This window comes from Sceloporus occidentalis, unplaced genomic scaffold, assembly GCF_023333645.1.
Source record: "Sceloporus occidentalis isolate IW3139 unplaced genomic scaffold, rSceOcc1.0.p SCAF_79, whole genome shotgun sequence".
NCBI lineage: Eukaryota > Metazoa > Chordata > Lepidosauria > Squamata > Phrynosomatidae > Sceloporus > Sceloporus occidentalis.
Genome location: NW_028317059.1, coordinates 3,204,707 through 3,231,707, shown reverse-complemented (window position 1 = coordinate 3,231,707; position 27,001 = coordinate 3,204,707). Strand labels below are relative to the sequence as shown.

General features: G+C 40.3%; 2 protein-coding genes across 2 annotated transcripts; both read right to left on the bottom strand.

Annotated features, from left to right (window-relative positions):
* Positions 1-5,074: 5,074 nt before the first annotated feature.
* LOC149285451 (large ribosomal subunit protein eL29) lies at positions 5,075-7,351 on the bottom strand. The gene is made up of 4 exons (XM_089495448.1): positions 7,336-7,351; positions 6,488-6,532; positions 6,138-6,202; positions 5,075-5,216 (listed from the first exon to the last, which is right to left on the bottom strand). The coding sequence occupies exons 2-4, from the start codon at positions 6,522-6,524 to the stop codon at positions 5,127-5,129; spliced, it is 192 nt and encodes a 63-aa protein (XP_089351574.1). The 5' UTR covers positions 6,525-6,532; positions 7,336-7,351; the 3' UTR covers positions 5,075-5,126.
* Positions 7,352-16,094: 8,743 nt separating this feature from the next.
* On the bottom strand, positions 16,095-26,336 carry LOC149285450 (dual specificity protein phosphatase 7-like). Its single transcript, XM_089495375.1, has 3 exons — positions 25,973-26,336; positions 19,843-20,271; positions 16,095-16,432 (listed from the first exon to the last, which is right to left on the bottom strand). The coding sequence occupies exons 1-3, from the start codon at positions 26,334-26,336 to the stop codon at positions 16,095-16,097; spliced, it is 1,131 nt and encodes a 376-aa protein (XP_089351501.1).
* Between the last annotated feature and the right edge of the window lie 665 nt (positions 26,337-27,001).

The window sequence follows — 27,001 nt, the reverse complement described above, 5'->3', positions numbered from 1 at the left end:
GGTGAGTGATGCTTGGGTAAGAGCTCCAGAGAGGTGAACTTGTGCAGCTTAGAGGGGATTGCGAAGGCTCTTGCTTTTTATACATGACAAAGGGAGCCTCTTAAAGTGTCATTCACTGGTCACTCCTCCTGAAGACCACATCACCCTACTGATATCTATTAACAGTTTCCATCCTCATCCCCTTGTGAAAACAACAAAGACTAAAACCTCCCACTTACAAGAGTGTTTATTTATATACACAGTGGATCCTACACGGTAGATTTCCTTTTGGAGATCTCATTTCTCTGAGTTATAAATATGTTTTATTATATTTTGATTCATTTAATATAATATTTACTGAATTGCAAAACATAATAGAAAATATTTAAAAGCTATGGGGCTACATATACAAAGTGATTCTAAGGCAAGTCCTATCACCGTGGGAACTACGGAAAAGTGCCCCCCCGCCCCCCAACAGGGCTGGACTGGTGGGAAAGACAAGGTGGCACCGGCACTTTAAGGCCGGCAGCTGCCAATCATGTAAGTGCGCCCACCGGTGAGAGATGAGAGGCCAAATGCAATGCCTTCATACCCGCGTAGCGTGCGACTGGGCATTTCTAGTATTGACAATAAGAGCCAACGGCCCACCAGGCATTCCCAGTCTGGGCTTTTCAACAAAGTTTTATTGGTTGCTATGGTGATAAGCCCACTTTTCAACCTTTGCACTGGAATAACGTTTTGTGCATTACCCACTCAAGACCAAATTTCTAAGAACATTTTCTATAGGAATCAGTAAGCGTGACATTTGCTAGTCTCCCATTGTGTTGTGACTTTTGTCTGAAACACCTATAGTTTGTATTGCATTGAAGGATAAATGTAATGGCCACCAGCACAAGAGTCCAATAAAAATATACAACACACAGACTATCAATCATATTCATGCTCTGTTGCTGCTACCTGTTACTGCTACAGAAATAATCCTCCATTGTTTGGGAACAGCATTATCACAGAAGGTGACATCATTGTAACCCAACACAGAATGGGTGCTGTGCTAATAGTACCGGCTCATGTGATGACCAAATCTGGAAAGTTTTACCTAAACTATCAATCACTGGGCATGGGAGTGGTGTGTGATCATGCCCACTCCTTGCACAGGTTCCACCTACGCCCTCCCACTACTGCCTATGTAGTGCCCACTCCCCATTGCTTTAAAGACTAATATCTGCAAAGCCAACCTCTGTGTACACGTATCTTCACCCCCTGCTCCAACGCACACCCTCAGAAGAGAGGAAGCCAACCGTGAGAAGTTCCCATATATAATGAAAGCATTATATGTGACCTTGAGAAGCACCGATCTTCCAGGTTCAGTAACCCAGACTGCCTGCATGTGGCTGGAGCACCAGGGACCCCTAGAGCTCGGAGCACCAGGGACCCCTAGAGCTCGGAGCACCAGGGACCCCTAGAGCTCAGGGCCCCGTACACACACATGACTAGTGTGCTTTATGTAAAAGAATAAGAGTTATAATCTGCTGTGGCTAGAGTTACAGTGAAAACCCAGGTTACCTTAACGAATGAGACATGCATGTCAAAGACTGTCAGTTAGGACAAGTAAAAACAAACAAAATGTTATATAACTGCAGCTCAGATGGAGAAGAGAGTAATCTGGCACGCTGTGCCACAATTAATCTGAAGGACAGGTAGGCCGGGCAAAATGGTGAATACCCCTTAGATACTAAGTTGCAAGCTTGGTGACTAATGGCAACTCTAACAAAAATAGGGACACAGCACTAAAACACCAGTTTACTTCTCAGCAGAAAGTGTGAACAATGAATCTAGAAATGTACCCCCAGGATCATAAGATGGGCACTATATGGTTTGGCGCAGTGGTCTGTATTGGCAGCTATGGCAGTATACAATCCCTAGGCTAAGGCTAATGGCAAGGTTGGTCCTGGCACATTAAGGCCAGAAGCCGTCTGATGACGTAAGTGTGGGCAACGGCTGGATATGCCCGGATTGTTTTTGCGTTGACATAGCGTGCGGCCAGACACATCCAGCCGTTGACATAGCGTGCGGTCAGACACATGCAGCCATTGCGTGTTTGCTCCTGTTGGCCAGCATTCACCTGGTGTGCCAGGTGGTCAGTCTTGGCCTGATTATGATGATAAAATTAGTAAAGAAGGAGATTGCCAACAAGACAAGCTGAGTTCAGTTCTTTACAGGTGAAACAACAGGAAGTCCCGAGTTACACTGACACCTACTGTTCACTGTGTATATTACATGTGCTTATGGAATAAATTCTAATATTTTAGTAAGGAAAACAAAATACACAATGCAAGCATGTCTAAAAACAATCCTGCTCTTAATTCATACACGTTCAAAATTTCCAAAGTATTCTATAAATTCTAGAGGGAGTCAGACATGCACACACAGACACAAAGTAAGTTTAAATCTTTACATGGTTTCCCATCATTAGCGTATGCCCGTTACATTATTATTATAATTATCTACTTATATAGTGCCAACAATTTACGCAGCACTCCATACAGTCCATACATTCAAAGGGTACAACAAAACTAGAAGACAGACAAACCGATTATGTAAAGAGGCCACTGCTCGGAAGCCTACAATCATTAAACACGTCTTTGCATTATACACATCATAGCACAAGCCTGGAATTGCATGAGCCATATAGGTGTTCTGAACTTGCAGTAAAGTAAATACAAGTCAAACAAAAGAAACATATCTCATTCATGTACCTTCAAATCCAAAACATGAACCTTTTTCAACGTACTTTAAGTCTTCTAGGTGAAATACCGTAATACTTCACTGTTGCATGGACATCCTAGTTTGCATATGCCTTCTACATTATACAGGGTTTTTGCATATAGTACAGCAATGTATAATAAAACATTTTTAAATAAACAGTTTTATTAATACACTATTATTTATTTTCTTTGTATATTTCAATATAAGGAGACTACCCAATCAGCATACCTGGGAACTCTCCAGGTGTGACCCGGAGATCTCCAGGTGAAGCACCGCTTCTCCGGGTCAAGACCAGAATCCTCCAGGTCGCGGGTGCCGGGTCTTGACACATTTTCCATTTAAATGGGGGTGTTTCCTGCTGACATCACAGGACCGCCCACCGATGTCAGTGGGCAGTCCTGGCCACGTCCCGCAAGGGAAGGCTCCGGGTAGCCAGAGCTCAGAAGTTCCCAGGTATGCCAATCAGAGAAAAAATGGTTCTACTTACTGCTACTTCAATAGAGGCAACGGACATTATTACTATTATTATCCATTATTTTATATAGCGCTATCAGATTCCGCCGTGCTGTACAAAGGGTAGACAAGACATAACAATTAGTATATAATATAACAAGATGACATACAGAAATGACATAACGGATACATGCATTTGGGGCATTGGCTCTAAATGTACAAAGGGGCCTAAACAAGTCAGACGTCATCATGCCTGACCCTGAGAAATGTTCACCCTTTATTACCCCATCATAAAGATTCCATGTAGTGACTCGTTAAAATGGCTCTAATAGTGGTCTTCATGGAAACCTTGACTTTGAATTATGATTTAAAGATACTCTCGATTGAGTCGCCTGCATTTAAGCAGGTATATTAACCACAATATACTTGTAGCAAAGACACCAATGGGGGGGTCTTAGATATGACCACACCCGGGTAGAACAGGATGGAGTCAGTTTCAGACTGTATGACCAGAATCTGCCCTTTCACCCTGAGATCGGGGCAAAAACCCAGAGACTTAGGGTCAAACACTAATACTCTGGACTTTGAAGAAAAAAACACATATCTCTTCAACCAAACCTGGCACTGACTTGAAATAAACAAAAGTAATACATATATGTGTGTATATATATATATTCTACAAAAGGGCAGAATTAAACTAAAACCCCCTGTAAGAGCTAAAACAATTTGGCTCTAGATGCAACTGAATCATCATTGCTTAATAGCTACACCCCTATATACTGTTACTTTTTCTAGAAGGGAACCGCTTCCTTAATGTATTGATGAAAAACACCAGAACAAGTTAATTTGGCATCTGAATTGCCCGTATTTGTAAACAGAATCCTTCTCTATGCCAACACGTGCTGTTTACATGTGTTGTTTATTTGATCTATACCTGAACTACAGGGAGTAAGTACAAGAGAGGTGTGGCTTAGTGAATGAGGGACAAAGGGACTCTGGGGATAATTACAGGGGGAGAGGACCTCTCAATGTCACAGTAGGGTCAGGAGGAGGGAAGACTGTACTGACTCTCTCAGTCTTCCCCTAATCAATGGTCAGTGTGGCAGGGGCCCAAGGAAATGCCTAGGGTCCAATTTTTCCATATTTAAAAAAAAAAAAATTGTTACAAAGATTAGCTGTTTTTTAATATATTAAACAAATTATTTTACTCCGTCCCATCACATTACATCAATATGCGTTAGAAAATCAGGAAAAGATGGGCATTGATGGTGTGCTGATTCGGTGGCGCAACAGGCCACTTGACTAGACTTGCACCCCAGGCTGCCAGCCCTCCCCTGCCAGTCTTCGTCTGGAGTGGTGGAAAGCGCACCGTCACTGGACTCTGGAGCAGTGGAAATGAGGTGTCTGGAGTGATCAATCAAGCTTCACCATCTAGAAGTCTGATGGACGAATGTGAGTTTGGTGAATGACAGGAGAGCACTACCTAATGAAATGCATAGTGCCTGCTGCAAAGTTAGGTGGAGGAAAGATAATGGTATAGGGCTGTTTTTCAAGGGTTCCAAGTATTTACATAGCAGCGGAAAGCACCTCAACATCCTTTTCTTAGGATATGCATGATTATCCCTCCCATTATGTTTTTGTTTAACTTCTGTTAAGTTGCAGATGCCTCTACTGGAAGCTGATGGGCTTCTGGAAGTCTTTAAGGATGTGGCATTTTTGTTACATTGTAGTTTAAACCAAGTTTTGCTACATAGTGAAGAGGGGCAATAACCTATACAAGGATGACAAGAATCACTGGACAACCTGGACCCAATAAAAAGAAATCATATTCGCTTTTCAACTGTTTTATTTCACTTAAGTGAAACTTATGGGCACAGAACAGTAAAGATTGTGATGTTAGAGTCCCAACAAATATATACAAAAGGTGATCATTTGGAGTTGTTTGCTTGGATCTTTTTCAGTCCTCTCTTGTTGTGTTTCTTGGCAAAGCGCATGTTCCTCAGAAACTTAGGGTCAACCTAAAGTGGAAAACAAAAGGAAAAAAAATTACAATTACATTACTAGCGATGTTAGCAAAATAATTGAAGTCTAGAAGGGGGCATAGGGCTTTTGTCACAATAAGAGGACGAGTTATCCCCCTACAAAGGCACTCGTTTCTAGAACAGCATCAACGTAGGTTATTATGTAAATATCCCTAGCAGTAGTTAGCCGCTAAAATGTTTCTACTATATCTAAAGTGTCCTCCAATGTGCACAAGGACCAATACCCCCAATTAAGATGCTGTTTCAATGTTGTTCATAGCAAACAGCAAAATGGTTTTATGTAACCAAACTGTAAGCTGGGTTGATGATAATACCCCAAGGGCCAAGATGTATTGCTGTATCCTATTAAACCTTTATACTGTCAAACTAGCAGAGCGCCACATAACACAGTAAGACTAGAGGGCAACAACAAACCCTGCCCCTAAATACTGTTTCCTGCTTTTACATACAGCACCATTCATCAACAAAAAACCCCAAGTAGTATTTGCATTCTGAGCAACTGCTCATTCAAATTACACACACAGTTGTTACAAAGTTTTAGGCCTGTTAACTGTTATTATATATACATATATAGCCCAAAACACAGTTGTGTACTTGATCACAGTTAATTTGTCAGTGTGTGAAGGCATATTTTATGGCCCATCTTATAAGCCAATTTTAAAATAGCAGTAGAACTTTTAGACTAAGTAGAAGATTTAAGGATTGTTTTTCTCCATTCTGTCAAACAACTGATCAGCCAAGGGATATCAACAAGCAACATACAACTACACATGCAATTCTACCACCAGCAAGTGCTGTGCACTGCCAATACTACTATAAAAATAGCTATTTTGGCACAAGTTCCTTCAGGTAGCATGGACATAAGCTGATGTTATAGAGTGCACATTGAACACTTACCCCCTTAAGAGATTCATATCTCTGGGATCTGGGCTTCTTGATGCCATTTCTGTGCCATTTACGAGCTATGGAGAAAAAAAAAAGTTACTTAATGAATATTTAGACATACCTGTTACAGTAAACAAGGAGGTAGCATGACACTAATGAGCAACAATTAGAATTATCTTTCTTCAAGCATATATTAACATATAGTCTGGAATGTTTATTGCTACAGTGCACACATTAACATTTTTAGATTGCACAACACTGTACAACAGGGTAAGCATAAAATGCTGGGATGCATGGCGATGCCAGCTCAGTGGCGGGTATATACTCAACAAGGGAGTAAACAGACAAAATATTTGACTTACATTGGTTGTGAGTGGTGTGATTCTTGGACTTTGCCATGATCAATCCTGTTTAATAGAACATAAATAGCATTTAATAACTGAAACATGGAAATAAATCTATGAATTTGTATACAAGGCCAGATAGTTGCATGTATTAAGGAGAGGGACAGCAACACTACCAATGCTTGAAATGTCTTGGTTAAGTCACACATCCAATAAAGTGGACAGAAGATCCCAGCACCCACAGTAATGAGGTATAAAGAAACTCATCACTAAATGGTACTCCAGCAACATGATGTGATATGACATTATATACTATGGTACTGGCATAGCACATAAAGCCAATATACATCACCATGTATGCGCTACCAGTAACAGACAAGATTAAATTAAGTGGATATTTTTGTTCAGTTTATTTCTAAATATCATGGCCATTGCTTACCAATTCCTCAACTTCCACTGCAAACAAATCCCACATAGCTATAAACCCAAGGGGCAAAGGAAAGGGGGTAATAGCTGTGATGGCAGCAGCACTGAATACGTATTATATATCCTGATTAAATCACGTGTTTTATAATATAAACCAAAGCTAAAATACAGAATCCCCTATTTTAAAGGCAATAGGTTTGACGTTGCATTAACAATGTTATTTAACTCCAAAGTCCTGCTAAGGCCGCTACGTAAACTTGGGAGCTAGTATCTAAACTCTAATTTCAACCGTAGCTACCCCGATAAACCTGCAAACAAACCCGGTTTATAGACCCCCGGTGAGCTGGCACTGTACCGTCGGGAAACGTGTATTGTTAAACTTGTCAGAAAATAAGGATTGCATCGGATTAAAGAAAACATCCATTACAGCCGCCACTCACCGCTTCTCCTACAGCGAGATTCACAAACCGGAAGAGAAAGAAGCCTCCCAAAGCACGCCGGGATGTTACTCGCTTTAGTGCGCCGCATACACTTCCCACCTAGAACGGACCGCTGCGAACAAAGGTTCCGGGTTCTGAATTTGACAAATGACAGATGATCCATCACCCCGACCACTTGTATCACGATTATTATTACCGTATTTATATTTCAAAGGAGACTGCTGCAGTGGCAGCTTATATCATAAATATATTATTGTATTGTCTAATGCATCCGTTTAACTGTGTTGAAGATATTTGGAATGAAAGAAAGAAATTCATTTGCTTCATGGAGGCTGTAACAAAAAGGAGCAGCATTAGTGCATTAGTTAATTTTATATTCCATATGAACAACAGTAACTTAACAAGTTGGTACATATAATTAATGGGGATGGATAATTATGAAAATCCCGTGAAAAGGAGGTTAATATGTCTGCTCCCATGGTGTTCACCGTACCTGGGAACTCTCCGGGTCAAGACCCGAATCCTTTGGGTCGCGGGGTCTTCACACGCCCCGCTCCCCACCCATTTTTCCTTTAAATCCGCAGGAACTCCCACAACGTCAGCGGGACCGCCTCCGATGTCAGCAGGACCACCCCCTGACATCAACGGTAACTCCCATTAACCTCAGCGGGGCCGCCCACCAATATCAGCGGGACCTCCCATCGACGTCACCGGACCGCCCGCTGATATCAGTGTGAAGTCCTGGCCACATCCCAGAAGGGAAGGCTCCGGGTATGGTGTTCACGTAATATGGGGTTCTAATACCTAGACATGCCTCCCAGTTCCCGTTGTCACACTTTATATCTTAAGCGGCTGCGGCCCTCCGACAGGCTTTACTCCACATGAGTGCTTATGATTAAGCGCTCATATGCTAACTCGTTAAGCATGTACAGCTCTGTGTCCTTTTGGAGTGTCAACCGATACATGACAGAGATATATATTTTTATCACTGTTGTCAACTGGATTTTTAGTCCATGGATTTTGAGTGCCGCTTGCTTCTTGGGAGCGTGTGCCTTCCGTGGTGTTTCCTCAAAGGGCCAGACCCTCTTTTACATGTGTTTCCATATTGGGTGCATTATTTATTACTATATTATTATTATGATTATTATTTGAAATGCAGTACTCAATTACATATACCACATAGCTTTGACCTCACAGCCAACTCATTGTTATTTTTAGGGCACTGTCCTTCCAGGCAGGTCCTCCAGCCCACTTTTTCCGTCAGTGGGGATAACGGACTCGTTGGAGAGATCCTCTCGTCCCCCCTGACTAGCCTTCAAGCTGTGAAAGCGTTTGCAGTCAATGCTGTTGCAGCATCTCCCATGTGGATACCTCCCAACACTTTGAAGCCGAGATCCGTGAGGTAGTCTCTATCCCTGCCAACCAATTAATGTGTCCCAATATACATACTTTTTTATTTATTGGAAATAAAATGATAAAATATTTGGGAAAAGCAATGAATTCATTTAATAAAGGTACATGACATTTTGGTGAGTAGTAATTGTGACATATAAAGAACATTTTTGTGTTGACTGTAAATTGGAAATAGTTCTAACCACAAAAGGTATTTAGTGAAACGTTAAACTCTGTGTTATATTTATGTTACGAGTTGGGTAAGTTTAGAAATGTGGTAGCCTCATTAAGTACTAAAGTAACCTACCAAATCATCACCTCTAGTATTAAACTGATTTCACAATGGAATGTTGTTTTCATTAATCCAACTAATCTGTTATTTCTAAAATTAGGAAATGATTTTATTTGGAAATGAGGTGTCCGTGACACATGGTTAAAAATGTAATCTACAAATATAAACAGATGGAGCAAATAGCTGTACATTTTTTTTTAAATACAGCTTATGTCTCGCTTATTACTTTTACCAAGACCTTGACACACTTGCTAACATTCTGTCTCACACCGTCGGCAAGAATTTTACAGTGATATCATTAGCAGTAAGTAGAAGTTGTGTTCTTTACATCATACCCTGCCCACATTACTCACCCAGGCCATGTAAATAGCCAGTTTCACCACGATACAGATAATGACATGGAGTGCCAGTCTGTGGGGGTTTTGGACAGCTAGTCAGAGGTATATGAGCTCAGTTGTCATGACTGCCTCAACCGAATAAGGATAGTTGGTATTCAGATTTTAAGAAGCCTAATGTAAAATAAAACATTGAGTTATGATAAACAGGAACAGACATATGGATGGGAGATACATGAAGTAAGTTCCAAACAGGCCAGTAGCAAAGGATCAAGGATGGGAGGACTTTGGAAGAGGTCAAGAGAAATAGAAGAAATTCAAGTAGAAGTGATAGAGAAAAATGCCAGGTCTTTAGTAGATAAATGCCAAAAGCATTGGAAAAGTATTGCAGGTATAGTGTATCTTTTAGTGGTTTAAAAGTGCACCTTCTTAGTCAGAATCTGTAGGCTCTGTAGGTTTTTTGATTGTAAATATTTTTTCTCTCGGCTTAACTGAACATGCGACAAGCTGATCCATTTTTAAACTAAAAATCAGCTTGTAGAAGGTTTCATCAGCTCTTGTCTAAATAAAACATCTTCAGAAACATTTTTAACTTCCTCTGTTACATAACTTCCTTTTACAGTAATTGCAACAATACATTGACACATGAAATGAATTAAAATGTTATGTTACTATAGCCCGTCTGACCCAATAAACTGATTTCCACAAGAAGAACGGTAACAATTCTTTGGAATAACATTGGGATGTGTTAAATCCAGGGAGTGAATAAAAGAAGTGTTCTTCAAGAGATGACAAGAGATGAAGAATGTAGTTGATTAAAGCCTACTTATCAGGAAATGTGTCCTTGGCAAAAAATCATCATCTACGTAGAGAAGGACATAAACGTTGTCATAGTAAAGTTGGTTGCATGGCTCTGGTAAAAACAAAATGAGTGGCTGCCACTGAAGTTGGGCAATGGAACCACTTACCCACTTTGAGGCATCTCTGTAAATAAAGATACGGCATGAGGAGAGTTAGAAACCCATGCTTTATCCAGGTGTTCAAGGTCCACCTTTGCCCAGTACACACAAGGCAAGTACCTTATGACTGGTCCTTGATGCCACATTTATGTGTTCATTTATGGGACATGAGAATTTCCTTGTGTGGTTGGGACAATAGTGGAAATACCCAGGTCAATTTTATTCCCGGTCTGTCTTCAGGTAAGGGAGTTAATCTCACTACAGGTAAAACTAGAGTAGGTAGGCATGCATGTCTGGAATAGACACATAGTACCTATAAGGGGTTAGGCACCTCATGGTCCAGTTATTTGAGTGTGTCAGGTGACTTCTTGGCCAAAGCATTGCATTCATGGCCCATATGATCTGGTATCATGGAGCAGGATCATCAGGTAAGTGGGACCTAAGAGGAATTTTCTTCAGATGCATGGAAAATGCTTGATATGTGACTCTACATCTTTTTCTATGTTGGCCCTATAAAACGTATCAACTTCAACTAAAGACAATATTGTAAATTTAACAACAGCAATATTAATTTTATTAAAATGTAGAATGAAAAGTATTGGATCCAAAAGATTATGAAAGTGGATAATTGAGTGAATACTTAATAAAAGATTAAGCAGCTCACCTCACCAGATAGCTGGATCCACAGATCACAAATATAGTCTGCAAATATAGATTATGCAGCTCAGCACATAAAGAAGTTGGGTTTGGCTTTTAATCAAGCGCCACACAAAGTCAGATTCAAAATTGAAGCCCACCACTCCCAAGTAAAATATAATAAAATGCATATGTACGGTATATAGTATTTATGCAAAGATTTATCTGCTAGAGTGGACCATTCCATTCATTGTCATATAATGCCTATTGTCTCCATCTTAGGGCAATTAGCATATTTTATGTTAGGGTGAGGGTATTAAGCAGTATACCAGTCCTCACAGAGTAGACTGCTTATTTCATTAGCCAAAGGGATGTTTACCTTATGGTGGGGTATTGCATTAACTTAAGGGGTAGTACATTTTGAAACATACCGTTGCCTGTCCTCTCATCATGCACAGTGCTCAACTATTATGCAGGTAAATATTTAACCTTCTTGATTACCGGCATTGGGAAGTAAAAAACAAAAACAGAACTACATGATTAAAAATATACTTCTAGTCTAGAGGAAAGGAACAGATCCGGAAAGTAGATTGGGCAAGGGATCTTTTAATATGGGACAGAAGAACAAGCCAAAAGGAGGTGGTGGCTGGATGTGGGCCATTAAGTAAATAATGACTCTGTTTATATGGGAGGATGTACTTATTCTCATGTACGGTGGAATTTCATACAGAAACAGGTTGCTTCCTGTTGCCTAAGCGCAGGTATGGGTGGACTCTTGGGCACTAATTATAGACGTAGTTCATCATGCCTGCCTAATGTCCCTCTCTGGAGTGATTCTTAGATCTAAATCCCTCCTTTGTACCCTGGTGTCCTACTTTCCTCAGATCTCAGAATTTAAGGGTTGTTCACCGACTCCGGCACTTTTATAAATAAATGTAGCATTAGAAACAATTTCTAGTATTGTTGAAGGTCCAAACACCTTCCAGAAATAATTATTTCATCGTGAAAAACTTTGTCTCATTCATAAATGTTGATGGGAATGCCTGAATTGTCATGTGACACAAAGGTAGGAACTGAAAAATACATAAAATTGAATTTGTAAAAATACAGATCTTTAAAATGTATTTGTTGGAACAGCATCTATAAATGATAATAAAGGAACCCCAGTCTTGAAAAGGCCCGATCCAACTTGGACCAGCCCACTCTTAGAGGCTGTAGGGCAGTGGGGTGATGTAATGCAACATTATGTATGTTAACCACTAGAACGTATAAAACAATAATCTACAATCAACCATACAAATACTGTGTTATAAACTTATACTTGCTGAGTAGTAGCTAGCGGGTATTTGAGCTTTACTCCCCCTCACCTGACCACCATTGGTCACCATCAGCAGATGAAGATGACCAGGAAATGTTCTAAGCTGAGGCGCATGGAGCGTAAAACTTGCCAACGCTCTGCTGATTCCATAGCTGAAAAGTTCCAAACTTCCACTGGCGTTAATATCAATGCCTTGGCTGGATGCTGCACTAGGCCTGACCCAGCCATCCACCAGCCACCATCTGCTATGCTTAGTGATGGGATATAACCAGCTAAAGCAGTGTGCACAACTAGCCCTAGGAAAATTGGCATGTAGGGGAGCCTGATTATCCAATAGGGCAATTTGTCCCCGGTTACGTGACAGAGGGACTGCCGCCTTAGACCTAGTTGGCCTGGTTGAGACTATACCACTGGGTCTCATGACTTTGGTGGAACGACCCAGGGAAGCAGGAAACATTACTATGAGATAAACTATGGGCAGGGTTGCCAAGTGGCCGGTATATGACCAGCGTCACCAATTTCTTAAATGGTCACACTGGTTGCCAGTTGAATACTCTGACCAGCTCTATAGAGGGAGAATGCTGCTTCTAATAGCCTAGTGCCCCTTCTTAAAGTAGAAGCCGGATAGCTGTCTCTTTATTGTCAGACACAATGTAGCAACTTCCGCAGAGCAGAAAGCCTCCCCTCCCAGCAGACTGGATATAATGTAGCTGATACCTTAGAACTAAGACCCCCAGCACACCACTCATCCAACCTACAGTTTCCTTTCAGTGAATCCATGCATGTTGGTAACCTCTGATGTCAAAGTGCAAAACCTCTGTATGCATGTTGTTACATAATCTTTCCTTCCTATTTTCAACTGTTAGTTTCGCTATTAATGATTTATAAATATGTGACAAATGCTATTGCTTAGTAGTAGCAGGCTCAAGAAACAGTAAAGGGATAAAAACACATAAAACTAAATGCACTGCTTGCACATTTATTTATTCTAACCTACATTTTCTAAACGACATCTAATCTGTGGTACAGCCAAAATACTCAAATTTTTTTTCAGAAGGGCCAAACCAGTTGATTTCTAAAGACTAGGAGCATTTTCGAGATAATAATAGTCAACAAAAAGTTAACAATATGAACCGAAACAGAAATCAACCAATGGTATTACTACCGACATATATATGTCAGAATCAGACATACTTTACTCAACCTTTACAACAAAACCACTCAGCTTAATATATAATCCATGTACAAAGTCCATGCTTTGTTGCTATCAGCACATGGGTGTCTGCATTGTTAAACTGTTGTTTTGTTGGCATGACAATCTTTAATTAAATAAAAGGCAAAGGAGTTCCACTTGAAAGTATTTAATGTTGTGAAGAATTGTCCGAATGAATGAAAATCTAACGAGTTTTATTACATACAAGCTGATGTGCCTGGCTTAAAAACGGTAGGTGTCTATCCATTTTCAAATTAGTGTCCGATCAAATCTGCGTGGATCGGCTCTGTGCCTGTGCTTCCTTTCGGCTACACATCGGTGGCAGTAACTAGAGGACCAGTGGGATAAGACATCAAAATGTTAGTACGAGTATTTGTGTTCATTCAGCCAAAAGAATATTTGTGAGATCAGGTACCGATGTTGTAATAGAAGGCCTGGCTTACAATCGGTGGTCCAATTCATCCCAAAGGTGTTCAGTGGGGTTTGGGTCAGGGCTTTGTGCGGCCGGTCAAGTTCCTGCACACCGCTCATCCAACCATGTCTTTATGGACCTTGTTTTGTGCCTTGGGGCGCAGTCATGCTGGAACAGGAAAGAGTCTTCCCCAAACTATTCCCACAAAGCTGGAAGCAGAGCATTGTCCAAAATGTCTTTGTATGATGTATATTACCCTTCATTGTACTTGGTGATGTGAGACTTGCATACAGCTCCTCTGCCATCGAAGCCCATTCCATGAAGCTCCCGCCGCAGGTTTTGTGCTGATATAAATGCCAGAGAAAGTTTGGGACTCTTCAGCTATGGAATAAACAACTTTTACGTACCATGCGCCTCAGCACTCGGTGACCCCGCTCTGTGACTTTACGCGGTCTTTCGCTTTGTGGCTGCTGTTCCTAAAAGCTTCCACTTTCCAAAAATACTACTTACAGTGGACTGTGGAATATCTAGCAGGGATGAAACGTTACAAACTAACTTATTGCAAAGGTGGCATCCTATCACAGTACCACGCTGGAATTCACTGAGCTCTTCAGAACGACCCATATTTTTTCACGAATGTTTGTAAATGCAGATTGCATGGCCAGGTTCTTGATTTTATACATCTATGGCTATGGGTCTGATTGAAACACCCGAATTCAATAATTAAGAGGCGTGTCTCAATACTTTTGTCCATATAGAGTATCACTTACAATGGACTGGGGCAGACCTTGCAGAGCAGAAGTTTAACAAACTGACTTGTGGCCAAGGTGGCATCCCATGACAGTGCCATGTGTAAAGTCCATGAGCTCTTGGAGTTTGTCTATGGAGATAGCTGCCCATGTGCATGATATTTACAACTAGGTGCAGAACTCGGCTCTTGTAAAGCATTTTCTAAATTCTCAAACACAATTTTGGTACCAACAGAAAAATCAGTGTTTTACTTTTTTCTATTAAGGGTTTTTAGAGTAGAGTGGTGGATACACAAAAAAAACAAAAAATGAAATTCAGACACTACAATATTTTTTTTCTTTCCGTTTTTATATACAATTGCCCTTAGCAAACATGTTCATAAACCATAAAAGTGATTTTTAAAAAGCCTAATCTTAAAATATACAGTTGTCAAAAATATGTATTTAGATTTTTTTTTTTTACAAAGAACATTTGTGCAAAACATATTTGGCTCTTAAAAACAGAAAAATATACAGTGGATTTTTTCAACACGGAGAAAATATAAATTTGACAAAATATACAATTTCAATAGTTAGTACATAATAAACCGTTCATTCCCATCACCTCACATGGAAAGCATCATCTGACTATTTGTTTTCTGTCACCTGAATAGCAGGTAATACGGTGCCTTTTTTTTTTTTTAGAATGCTGTTTTTAGAAAAAAAAAATATATATATATATATATATATATATATAAAAACTCACTTTACATTATGTACTTTAACCCTTTAAGTGCTCTGTGGGTGGGCAGCTACTACTTGCTCGAAGCTTTGGAGGTTGAACCAGCCCTTCTCATTCACAATGATGTTGGCATATTTATTAAGGCTTTGGGATATAAGTTTCAGTGCTTTATTACCTAAACTGTGTTTACAATATGAAGGTGGACCTGCATCCCTATTAAAAGCACTGTTGGTGACCCCTTCATGCAAGGCTAATATACAAAATGCAAGAATAACATTTTTGAATTACAAATATATAATTTCATTCTGTAGTGCAATGATAGATTAGAATTATGAAAGTTTAGCCAGCAAATAAAAGAAGTCTTTGCTTGCTAAATGCTATGCTCAGTAATAAAATAACTTAGGGATACATTTAGCCCTGCTAGAAAAAAAAGTAGAATTTCTGCCATCGGCCCTAAACAGAAAAAGTAGATCAATGGTGAATGTTATGCTTGGCCCTATATATCAGCTACGGTCTACCGTTTGACCCTTAGTAAATATGCCACAATTAAAACAAGAGTAAAGCTGTAAATATTATTATGATTGTTACATGAGCAATTCTGGTTTAAACTAGGTTGGCACTTATTAGTTCTCTAATATATAACATAGTAAGCATGATCATAGTGGCAGACAATACATCTCTCATTGGGCGATGTCATTCAATGTTGCAATGTTTCATTCTTCTCCCAAACACTCAAAAAAATTTCAATCCACTAGCGCCGATCCTGTTGTTTCCAAGCGGTCCAGCATGGAAAAGGTTGTGATTAGTCGGTGTAGTGAAGAACAATTGGTTGGTTGGTGAGCGGATGTCGCAAGGACTTTTTATTCCCAGTGCCCTCTCGAAATCGAGCAACTGTCCCATGAAGTTAAAGTTTGGAGAAATATTTGACTTTTTCCTTTTCACAAAATCATAGGCATCATTCAGGGACAGGTTGAGCTTCTGCATAAGGTAGGCGACCGTGACCGTGACAGACCTGCTGATGCCCGCTAGACAGTGAACCAAAATCCCACATTTATTTGAACGAGCCTCATCTGCAAAGAAAAAAAAAAGGAGTCAATATGCTTGAACCCAATGAAACCATCAATATAAAAATTTTGACCACTAGTGCCCACTTATGCCACACATAATGCCAAGGCTATTCTTGACCATGTTCCCACAATGGATTGTGAGGCTCCAGAAAGGGTATCATGAGTATGAGTGCCCCTTTTTGAGAAGAATATAATTTTATTCTTTATATATATATCTTTTATATATATTTCCTTTTATTAATTTTTTGTTTGCATACAGACATGGAAACATTTTAACTTTGACACACTGAGTTACTGAAGTCCAATGCCAAAGTCCGCTGAACAAGATGGTTATCATCAAAATACACAGTACAGAACTTGAACTGAATTTATAATCCACGTGCATCTTAATAAGCGTTTGTGTTTTCATTAATAAATTAGAGCAGATACTTTCAACATTAGTCGTAAGTTATGCTAACTGCGTATTTACCTGGTCAGGTAAATGAAGCAATATAATTACATACAGCAAGTGTAATATTATGCAACCTTTGAATGCTTAGAAATTATGAGCAAAGTGCATTGCAGTGTTGATTTAATATGATTGCGCCCTTGCAAAATGTATTTTTAAAGGAACACAACCCTGTTTCAAGCATTTCCCATAAGTCTTGGCTTTAAAATGTCAGTCTATAGTATACCTTTAATATGGGTGATGGGCCACCACTTGGTTGGTTGGTTCCTCTGACTTGACCCCTGATAAAAATGGCTTAAGCTGGAACATATATCCGCATTTAGCTACACAAATCAATCACTGTATGATCCAACTACCCAGCAGCTGGCATTGTATGGACGTAAAACCTTAAAATTCAGTAATATTCTGTAAATAAATATATATATATTTTTTTATTATTATTATTATTATTTTTAATAAGTAGTAAACTCTGGCAACTGGCATTCTATGGACGTAAAACCTCTAAATTCACTAATATTTTGGATATAAATATATATATTTTTTTTAAGAGGTAGTAAACTCTAAAAATAATTTAGTTATGTACCAATATCCAATTTAGCCTAAATGTTTACTTCAAACTATAACACACTCTCTTTGTGTTAATTGCAAGATAATCACGTGACAAGTCTGTTTCCTCTCTCCTGAATAGTAAAACTTATAAAAGATATCTGACAGTTTATTCAAAAAGCTGCCAAACCAGCGTTCCATAACTTTATGAACAGAGATCAAATAAACTTGTAACTCCGAAAGTTCATTGATAATTTGGAATAATTTCACTCCTCGTCATGTCTTGCGGATTCTCTGTCTCTCTCCTTCTCTCTTCCTTTCCCTATCCTCTCCCCCTCTCGCTTTAATTTCTACGTTGGCACAATGTGCTTGTGCGAGGTCTAGAAAACATTATACTGTACCCTACAGGTCTTTAACAAAGAAAAGAGATGATCCATATGGGTGTTTTACACCGGACAACAAGAACATTATATCAGTTAGAAGAATTCTCTCTTTAAGTCAAAAATAAATTGATCTAACTGGTGTTATGAAGTCAGCCAACGCATTGTTTGCAATGTACTGGTCAGTGTAAGGTGTGCAAAGAGTTAACACCAAAACCTGGTGATCTGCCAGAAGCCATTTAAGTCAAGGACATCACACTTTGGCTTTTGGTAGTGTGTAGGAAACACAGCAGACAATCTTTGGCAACATTTATAAGGGCTTGAGGGTAAGTCATGGGTGATGGCGGAACTGATGGGATTATCCTTGAGTGGGAGGCTTTGTTATCAGCATATGAATTCTGAGAAGTACTGTTTAATAAAATTGTAAGCTATATCATGAAATATGTGACAGTGTAATAAACGCGTTAGGCTAGTATTTAAATGTCAGACAGGATTCAGCAGAAATATCATTTGTTGAGAAGCTCAAGAACCTGAACCAGTCAACAAGTTATATTTCTTTGGGTTCAATGGGGACGTGGATCGCAAACAGAAGATGGAACTCAATGGACGCTAATTCATATAAAGCATATTTATATAATATATGACCATCTCCTTTACATGTGCAGTGGAAAAACTTGGTCAATACACAAGGCACTCAAGGGGTTAAAAAACATAGAAGACTCGTATTTGGTGTTTCTTTCACAATCAGATGATTCATGTCGGTTGCAAAAGATCCCTTAGGGCTTGTGCATTGAAATGCTTCGTATCTCACTATGTCTATTGACACTTCCCCACTTAAGAGCAAGAAAAAAAAGGGCAGCAGCCGCTCAGTAACAGCACACCCTGTTGGAATTGTTCCATGTGACAGATCCAGAAAGCTTAACCTCTTCTGCGCCAGGAGATTGAGCAACGAACCAAAATCTAGAAACACGGTTTCCTTGCACAACCTTAGCCCACAAGACAGGCCGTTTTTTCCAGTGCGTAGTCACCTTAAATTCAGCTCGGGCGCATACTCATTTTGTGTCACTTCCTCAAAAATGACAATGCTGTACTTTGTCCTTTCCTAACATTTCCAAGTGAGATATATGAGAAGATAACTTTTTATAAGCCTCCACTTCCTGTGTCATAAAGATCGTCATGGTGTGGGCGGACGTCGTTAGTCCTTTGACATAAAAACCATAGAGTAAATTAAGCCTCACTGGGATTGGCAGTTTATCTCTGTGGTGTTTTTGGCCAGAAACCATCTCTACCAACTAGGACCGTGATTTATACATGATAAAAGTCACAGAAGCACCAACCAGGTGAGAGCTGCCAAAAAAAGCTAGGTATGCAAATATAACATATCAACTTAACAAGAGGAAGAAATGAATACCAAAAAGTCACTCTTTAAAAGCCACAATTAGTCATTTTCTGCACTTACTCCTATCCGTGCCTGGTAGGTCACAAAGATTTATGGACAGTATACAAATAAACACCGAACTGGACAATAGATAAGAACCATTCAGCCCATCCAGTTTATTTCTTCCTGCTGTAATGACTCAAACCTTTATCAGTTCTTGGCCTTATCTTCTCAGATTCATGATCATATGAACATTTACTTACCGCACTGTAATGACCTCTACCCATTCTGATGAGAGGCTGTTCCACTTACCTACCACCCTCTCAGTAAAGTAAAACTTCCTTACATTACATCGTAACATTCTAACATCCAACTTTCCTCCTCTTTTGGAATAAACTTCTCTCCTGTATTTTGTTAAGTATCTTTAACTATTTAAATACTTCTATTATATCTACTATCTTCTGTCCTTCAAGCATTACATATTGAGACCACTTAGTCTTTCGTGAAAATGTTTATCCTGCAAACCATTCACCATTTTAGTCGCCCTTTGCCGAGCTCTCTCAATTATCCTTCTGATGGGGTCTCCAGAATTTCCTTCCTTATCACAGGAAACATACCATAGAACACATTTATTGTAAATTAGATGGACCATAATACCTACCGATAAATGATATGGCCTCGGGGAAAAATTGTGAGAGATTTTGACTCCAATGATCAGAGATGGGAATTTGTTTGTATTTGAATTCTCCGTTGTGTTCAAACATGTTTGGTAAGTTAGGAGTCACATTGAGGATGTATTTGATATTATATTTCCCCAGTATATCTAAGTTGGCAGAATCTTTTGCACAGCCAAGGTACAAATAGGGTAATATCTGCACTGGGAAGGTTGAGTGGTTTGTGAGAATCGGACTTTCTTCGGGGTCGGTGGCACTGCTTGTCTCACGGTCCGATTCACCATCAGAACATTCTGAAGTTATCCTGAGACTTCCTAATCCAAGTACATGGCTTGGTAAAGGTTCACCGGGGCAAGAATTATCAAGGCCTGGCTCACAAAGCTCCGGATATTCCAACTGAAACGTATTGTATCCACCTAAAGAGAAGGAGAAGAAAATAAAATGGTAAAGAAGAAAATAAGGAGAAAGGAAAATCCAAAATACTGAAAAAAAATGATAAGCAATATACTTTAAGGTTCTGTTAAATTGTGTAATGTGTAACGTTACAACAAAACTATAGTTGGAAACTCTATATCAAATGAAGCGCAACAAAGATGCTGTCTGGGCAAGAATTAACCTACTGAGTGCCAGGGTTCAGAAAAGGTTTTTCCATCTGGGAATCATGGGCAATATTTCTGGTTTGGCAAAAGGTATATGTAGGTGACCACATTCTAAAAAGCCTACCCAGGGAAATTTATATTTTCAGGGCAAGTTAAGCAATTCATACTGCCCACTTTGCAAATATATCCAAGATATGTAGCCGTACATGCATGTAGTTTACACATGAGGGTACACAATATATATATTTATAAAAAATATGTGCTTTTTAAATGTATTTATAGATGAGGAATGGAGGCTTTGACAGATGTAGGGGTAGCATGTCACAACATGATGTCTGATGCTTGTATGTAAGCAGGGATCATCTTTTTCTGCATACTGGTAAGATGATTTATCCACAGATCAGCCGGCAACATGTAGGTTTTGGGGGTTTTTTTGTTAACATGGAAACCAGGTATGCAAAGCTGACAGTTTCTGTAAATCAACCCCTTGCCTACAGGTAACGATTGTAGGGTGTGTTTTAACATTTAAGAGAAGCTGACAATCGGTCACTGATCTATAAGCAGCTTTTCTCAGATAAAACCTTCACTTATATTATATATATTGTAGCAGACACATGCATTCACCCCCTCCTGGAATGTGTTACCACTTATGTCTAATCTATCGCTCAAGTCCTGTTTTCCTTTGGAGGTACCTATCCTCTAAACCCAAAACATTGCTTTCTATGACTCCTAACAGCAACTACAGTGCTGGAGCAACATAACTTGGGGAAACAGCTTCTTGATCCAAGAAGAGATCTGACGGCCATTCTGGGGCCAAGAAGGATTTTTTCCCCCTAATTTGTGCAAAATTGGAAAGAGCCACAACTGGGTTTTTTTGCCTTTTTTTGGATCAACAGCAAGAAACAAACAGATGTGGGAAAGGCTGAACTTGATGGACACGTCTTTTTTCATCTAACTATGTAACTATATAACTCAATAGAACAAAAATGTATACAAATTGTGGCAGAACAGATACAGAATGCACATATTTTCAGGTGTAATAAAGACCCCTCGATCAAATCAATACATGCATTTTAGGATCTTTGGCCCCTTTACTAAGCTGCAGCTATGAAACCCACACACTGTTATGCAATATTTTATTATTGTCCTTAAAAAAACTCTTATTATTGCACACTACTGCTCACTTATGATCTATGAAAAGGGATCCTGACAAATTTGTGACTATTTCCATTTACCAAAGTTGTGATCTATATATCGCTTAGTTTTTGTGAGTCAAAAGCACAAATACTAATGCTACCCTTTTTGTAGTGTTACTGTCCCTTTAACCGATCTCAGCTCAAGCTCTGGTTCAGCGATCATTACTCAATGCCGGAGGTAATAGCGGGGAGGGGCAGACAACCTATTCACAGAAAACTCCCAAAGGTGAAAGACTAGAGCCATACAGGCATGTATCAGCATGAATGGTTACCGTGCATGGCGTGTTCCACTATTTAGTAAATATTTATATCCATTCGCTTTCCTGTTTGCACATACTGTTGTCCTAATACAATATAGCAGTTCATCCATCTTGTTTCAAACCATACACATCCTAAAACATTTCGTGTAAATGCCTGGCTTAACTCTTTAGGTGCCAGGGGGGTATGTGTGTGCAAAATGTGGCCGCCAGACACAGGGTTGAAAGGTACAAACTGGGGAAGAAAGATAAAAATATATTTTCCTGGACAGCATCCAAATCTGTTGTTCTTAATCCAGAACTGCGTTCCCTCTGGAGAACAGAACACAGAATTTCTAGAGGAGGGGTTAAATTATGAACATGTATTTACAGATCTTTCGTGTTATACGAGAGAACAGCTGATGTTGAAGTAGAATTTATATTTTTGATAATGTAAAGAAATATACTTTGTATTTACTCTAGATTGTAAGATTGCTAGCAGTTCTCTCTTTACTTAATGTACCGGTTCTAGTTTTGTACTGTAAAGGGTTGGCTCTAAATAAATACGAGATAATAATATGCACCTTATATAAAGTTTAAACCTGTAGGTAAATATTATCAAGCTTGGGTGGTTTTATTGCTTTATTTTATTGCAGACGGGGCCGTCATTGTTTTCTCATGTGTACGTTTTCTGGTCAAGGACTAGCTGCTGCCTTCTGATTGGCTGAAAGTAACAGGGAGCCAATCAGAAGTGAGATTTTTTTCTTCTTCTAGGTCGCTATGCCACACGTATTACCCCCATATCTCACAGATGTAATAAATAGTCTCATAACTTTTTATATACCCCAGAGCCACCTTGAACTCTCATCCTCCCGTTTCATATGAAATCCATTTATCTTAAAGCGCTAGTTATTTTCTGTAATTTATGAGGTTTAAACCTTATAGGATGAACGCTGACATGAGGGCAAAGACACTAGAGAATGGTGGATTAAAATGAAAAAGGCATTTGATACGAAAATTTAAGAGATCCTAACTCAAGTACGACATGATTTGGCAAGTTTAAGAAAGGAAACCACTAACTGCACCTTGATTCTATATGGCCTATACTGGAATAAGAAGCATGCCTCCCACACAAGGTGTGTACACATTCTGACTAATCCTTAAAGTGCCAAAACACACCTTTTTTCCTCTGATAGTAAAATAAACCATGTGTCCCCATGTGCCACAATTTTTTGTATTGATGTCGTTTTTGTGTGTGTTATATTTTTTTGAAAGGTATGCCCCATGGTATACTTACTGCCAGTCAGCTCCAGTGCTGACGTAGTGAACATTGTGAGGAGATTTAACAAGACCTCCCCAAATTTTGTTGATTATTTACCTCTCCCACTTTCTCATTTACGCTCTCTCGCACTCTCATTCACTCTCTCATACTGCCTCTTGGAATATCTCCCTACCTTCTGTGCTGACTAATTATGTGCCCCTATCTCCGTTCCACGCAGCTCCACTTCTGATCTTGCATCTTCTTGTTCTTCTGTCTTCCTTGTTTCGGTATTCTCTTTTCTGTTTTCTCCCGATGCTCCAAAACGTCTTCATTCTTCATTCACTTCTCCATGGAAAACAGGACAGGGACATGACCTCCCTGTGAACTTCTGCAAAATGGGGATGAGGATGTGCCCGGAAGCTCCGCCATTTTGTGGTAGTTAATTGGAGATCATGTCCATGTCCTGTTGTCTAGGGAGAAGCAGACGAAGACAAAAGAAACAAGACGATGCAAGATAAGAAGCGTAGTTGCTGGGCACGGAGACAGGGGGACTGAAGCAGGGAAGGTAGGGACCCATTCTGAGAGAGCGTGAGAGAGTGTAAATTAGAGTGTGAGAGAGAGTAAAGAAGCATGAGAGAGTAAATGAGACTGAATAACAACAAATTTTCTTCAGAAACTAATTGGCAGGAAACTGAAATCGAATGGACCAAAAACGAAACAAAAAATTAGTCTAAATCATTTTTGGTCTGTTTGTACAAGTCTAGTGTAAAGAACTATTTCAAAGGGAATGCTTTCCTGGCACTGATTGGCTGCCTCAAGCAGCGAATCAGTGATGAGTACTTCAGACCACAAAGGAGGCATGGAACTACATCTAGGGAGCTGCAACTTCTACCCAGGGTACTTATTTCAATAATGCATATTAAGGTACTTAGAAAAAGAACTTTAATATGCAGTCTTATTTGTAATAGTTGCCTGGGACATTAAACCACCCCTGTAATAATATTCTACAACGCATTCGATCTGCACTCTATATGATTATATCAACGATCCTTAACATCCAGTCACAGGAAGAAAAGAACACATCTTATAATGTTATAACCGCACTGGATGTCAATGTGCTTTCAGTCATTTCCACATAAGGCTTTAATGAAGAAAAGTCAATATATCGATGACGTTTACAACAGTTAATCATATTTTTACACTCGAAAAAGCCAGAACACTCCCAAATTAACAGGAGACCGAGTAAGAAGGTATGTAAGATCACTAAGAAGGTGACCATTAAGTGAATTGGCTTGGCAATTAGTTTAAAAGCCTACAGGGTCATCTGCTTCTTCTCTTCAACATAATGCCCCCAAAACGTACCCTATTTGCTCGATTATAAGACGAGGTTTTTTCAGAGCAAATGCTCTGAAAAATACCCCTCGTCTTATAATCGAGGTCGTCTTCTAATCAGACCTCAAAATGTCCGCTGGGGCCAGGCTGCTTACCGGTGCTTTGGTCTCGAGCAGCAGGAGAACAGGAAGCTAGTAGAGTGTCACATAACTCTGCCTTCCCCCTCCTTCCTCTGGGGGCGGGGCCAGAGAAGTTGCTCGCACAGCCGGGCCCCTGCAGAAGTCTTCGAGTGAGAGATCTGCAGTTCAGGTAATGGGGTGGGGGAGGGTTTTTGAGCAAGTATGTGTGATTAATGGAATGAATGAGTATTTAAATGTTTGTGAATGAGTGTGTGTTAGTATGGATGTGTAAGGGGGGTAGTGGTGGTAGCATGGCATAGGGAGGCTGTACTCACACTCCTATCATCCCCAGGTTCCAGCATGTACTGGCTGCCTTGGCTTGATAGGAGTGTGATTGCTGTTAGCAATTATATATATATATACCTCCAGAAATGCCTTTTAACCCCCTATGTGCCACTTTGCCCCATGATATGCCTTTTAACCCCCTATATGCCACTCTGGCATATAGGGGATTAAAAGGCATATCATGGGGCAGAGTGGCATATAGGAGGGTATAAGACATTTCTGGAGGCAGAGTGGCATATAGAGGGTTAAAAGGCACATCATGGGGCAGAGTGGCAAATAGGGGGTATAAGGCATTTCTGGGGGCAGAGTGGCAAACCTGGGGGCAGATGTGCATAACTGGGGGGGCAGGTTGGCAAATAAAAGGAAATAAAAAATATATATTTTTCTCAATCATAGCTTCTATTAAATATGAAAATATTGTTTACATAAATTAATATTTACTAGTAAAACTTTTTTCCTATAGGGTCGTCTTATATTCAGGCTTTTTGGTTTTTTTCCTAAATTAATATTTAGATTTTGAGGGGGTCATCTTATAATCAGGGTCGTCTTATAATCAAGCAGATACGGTATTCATTACAGGTAAATGTATACTCCCCCAACCTTCTTTTAATGAAAGGGTTAACTACCAGTCATTGCCAAATGATATTGGGGGGGTTATTAAACAAAAGGTTAAATTCCAATAAGCACGAAGTTCAAAAATGATCACCTCCTCTGTCTTCACAGCAGTCCACATGACACTTATAGGGTTAACAGGACAATAAGGGTATTAAAAGTTAATAATAGGGTATTATTGATCCGGAAATGTTGACTGCGGTCCTGTAAGTACAGCTCCTTCCCTATACGGCTACATGTTATTAAGTTTGGCAACATAGTAACCTATGGCTATTTTATCGACTGCCTTAACGGCTATAATACCGATCTCGATAAGGACAGGTGGGCTGGCACTGCTTAATAGGGGTTGGCATCTGCAGAGGGCAGCAGTTTTAACCCCCCGCATGTGGCGGTCTATTGTACATCACAGATGTTTACCTTGAAGATAGTAGGCTTTGCAGCCGTCCTCCCGCAGTTTGTGAAGTAGAAGCGCCAGTACGGAGCTGGCCGAGTTATTCTCCTGCCAGTCCTGGGTGGACTCGTCGTACAGCAGCACGGTATCCGCCTTACATCGCCTGGCGAAGCGATCCTTGTCCCGATCGTTGGGGATGACGGAGCGGATGGACAGGTTACCCTTCTTCAGCCTCCGCAGCATCAGGCTGGGGATAGTGACGCTAATGGCCGCCTCGATGTGCGAGGACTGGTACCGCTCTTGGGGGCGACAGTCCAGCAGCAGCAAGGAGCTCCCCCCGGCGAGCAGCTCCTCCTGCAGCCACTCCGCGCTCTTCCACGGCCCCGCCATGCTCCCTGCAGGCATGGGGTGACGGTCGTCGCACCGAGCGAGAACGCGGAACCCTGCGGCTGTCACTTGTTGGGGCCACCTTCAGCCACGCTTCGGAGTCCGAAGTCCAGCCTCGCCTCCCACCGGACCAAAGGAGAGTGTGTGGCTGCAGGTTTATTAGAGCCAAGTCGCGTACTGGCCCCCGGACATCCTGGGATCCTGAGTTCCTTCTGGACTCTATCAGTCACTTCGTGTCTTTTTTATTTCTTTCCTCACTCCCTCTCCCCTCTGGAGGCGGCGCAGGCAACTAGTGGAAGTTACAACATCCCATTCGCGAACGCGCAAGGGCAGCCACAGCACAGTGTAACACTGGGGTCGGGAGCGCGCATGGCAGGCATCCCAGAGCTGCCGGGGAGAGGATCACATGCAGGGCTTTTAGTTTAATAAACACACTTGGACTTCCTGATCTGCCCTGTACATTATGCAGTTCTTTATGATTCATGCTTTCCATTGCATCCTCCTCTCTGATCTTGAGCACATTTGAACCTAAACTTATGAAAACTTTCTTTTTAGTTCCAAAACCAACTCATTGTATATTTTTTGGGGTGAAACAGAAGGTAACCCAACCTGTCGGGTGAGCCTATCACACACAGGCTGAGAAGTCTACTTGAGAACCGTAACCATGT

Coding starts and splice junctions, on each gene's coding strand:
- LOC149285450 (XM_089495375.1), bottom strand. CDS start 26,336: ATGGCGGGGCCGTGGAAGAGCGCGGAGTGGCTGCAGGAGGAGCTGCTC. Junction 20,272..25,972: donor CAAAGCCTACTATCTTCAAG/GTAAACATCTGT, acceptor CCTTCTCTTTAG/GTGGATACAATACGTTTCAG. Junction 16,433..19,842: donor CGAGGCCATATCATTTATCG/GTAGGTATTATG, acceptor TTTTCTTTGCAG/ATGAGGCTCGTTCAAATAAA.
- LOC149285451 (XM_089495448.1), bottom strand. CDS start 6,524: ATGGCAAAGTCCAAGAATCACACCACTCACAACCAAT. Junction 6,203..6,487: donor TCACACCACTCACAACCAAT/GTAAGTCAAATA, acceptor TTTTCTCCATAG/CTCGTAAATGGCACAGAAAT. Junction 5,217..6,137: donor GATATGAATCTCTTAAGGGG/GTAAGTGTTCAA, acceptor TTTCCACTTTAG/GTTGACCCTAAGTTTCTGAG.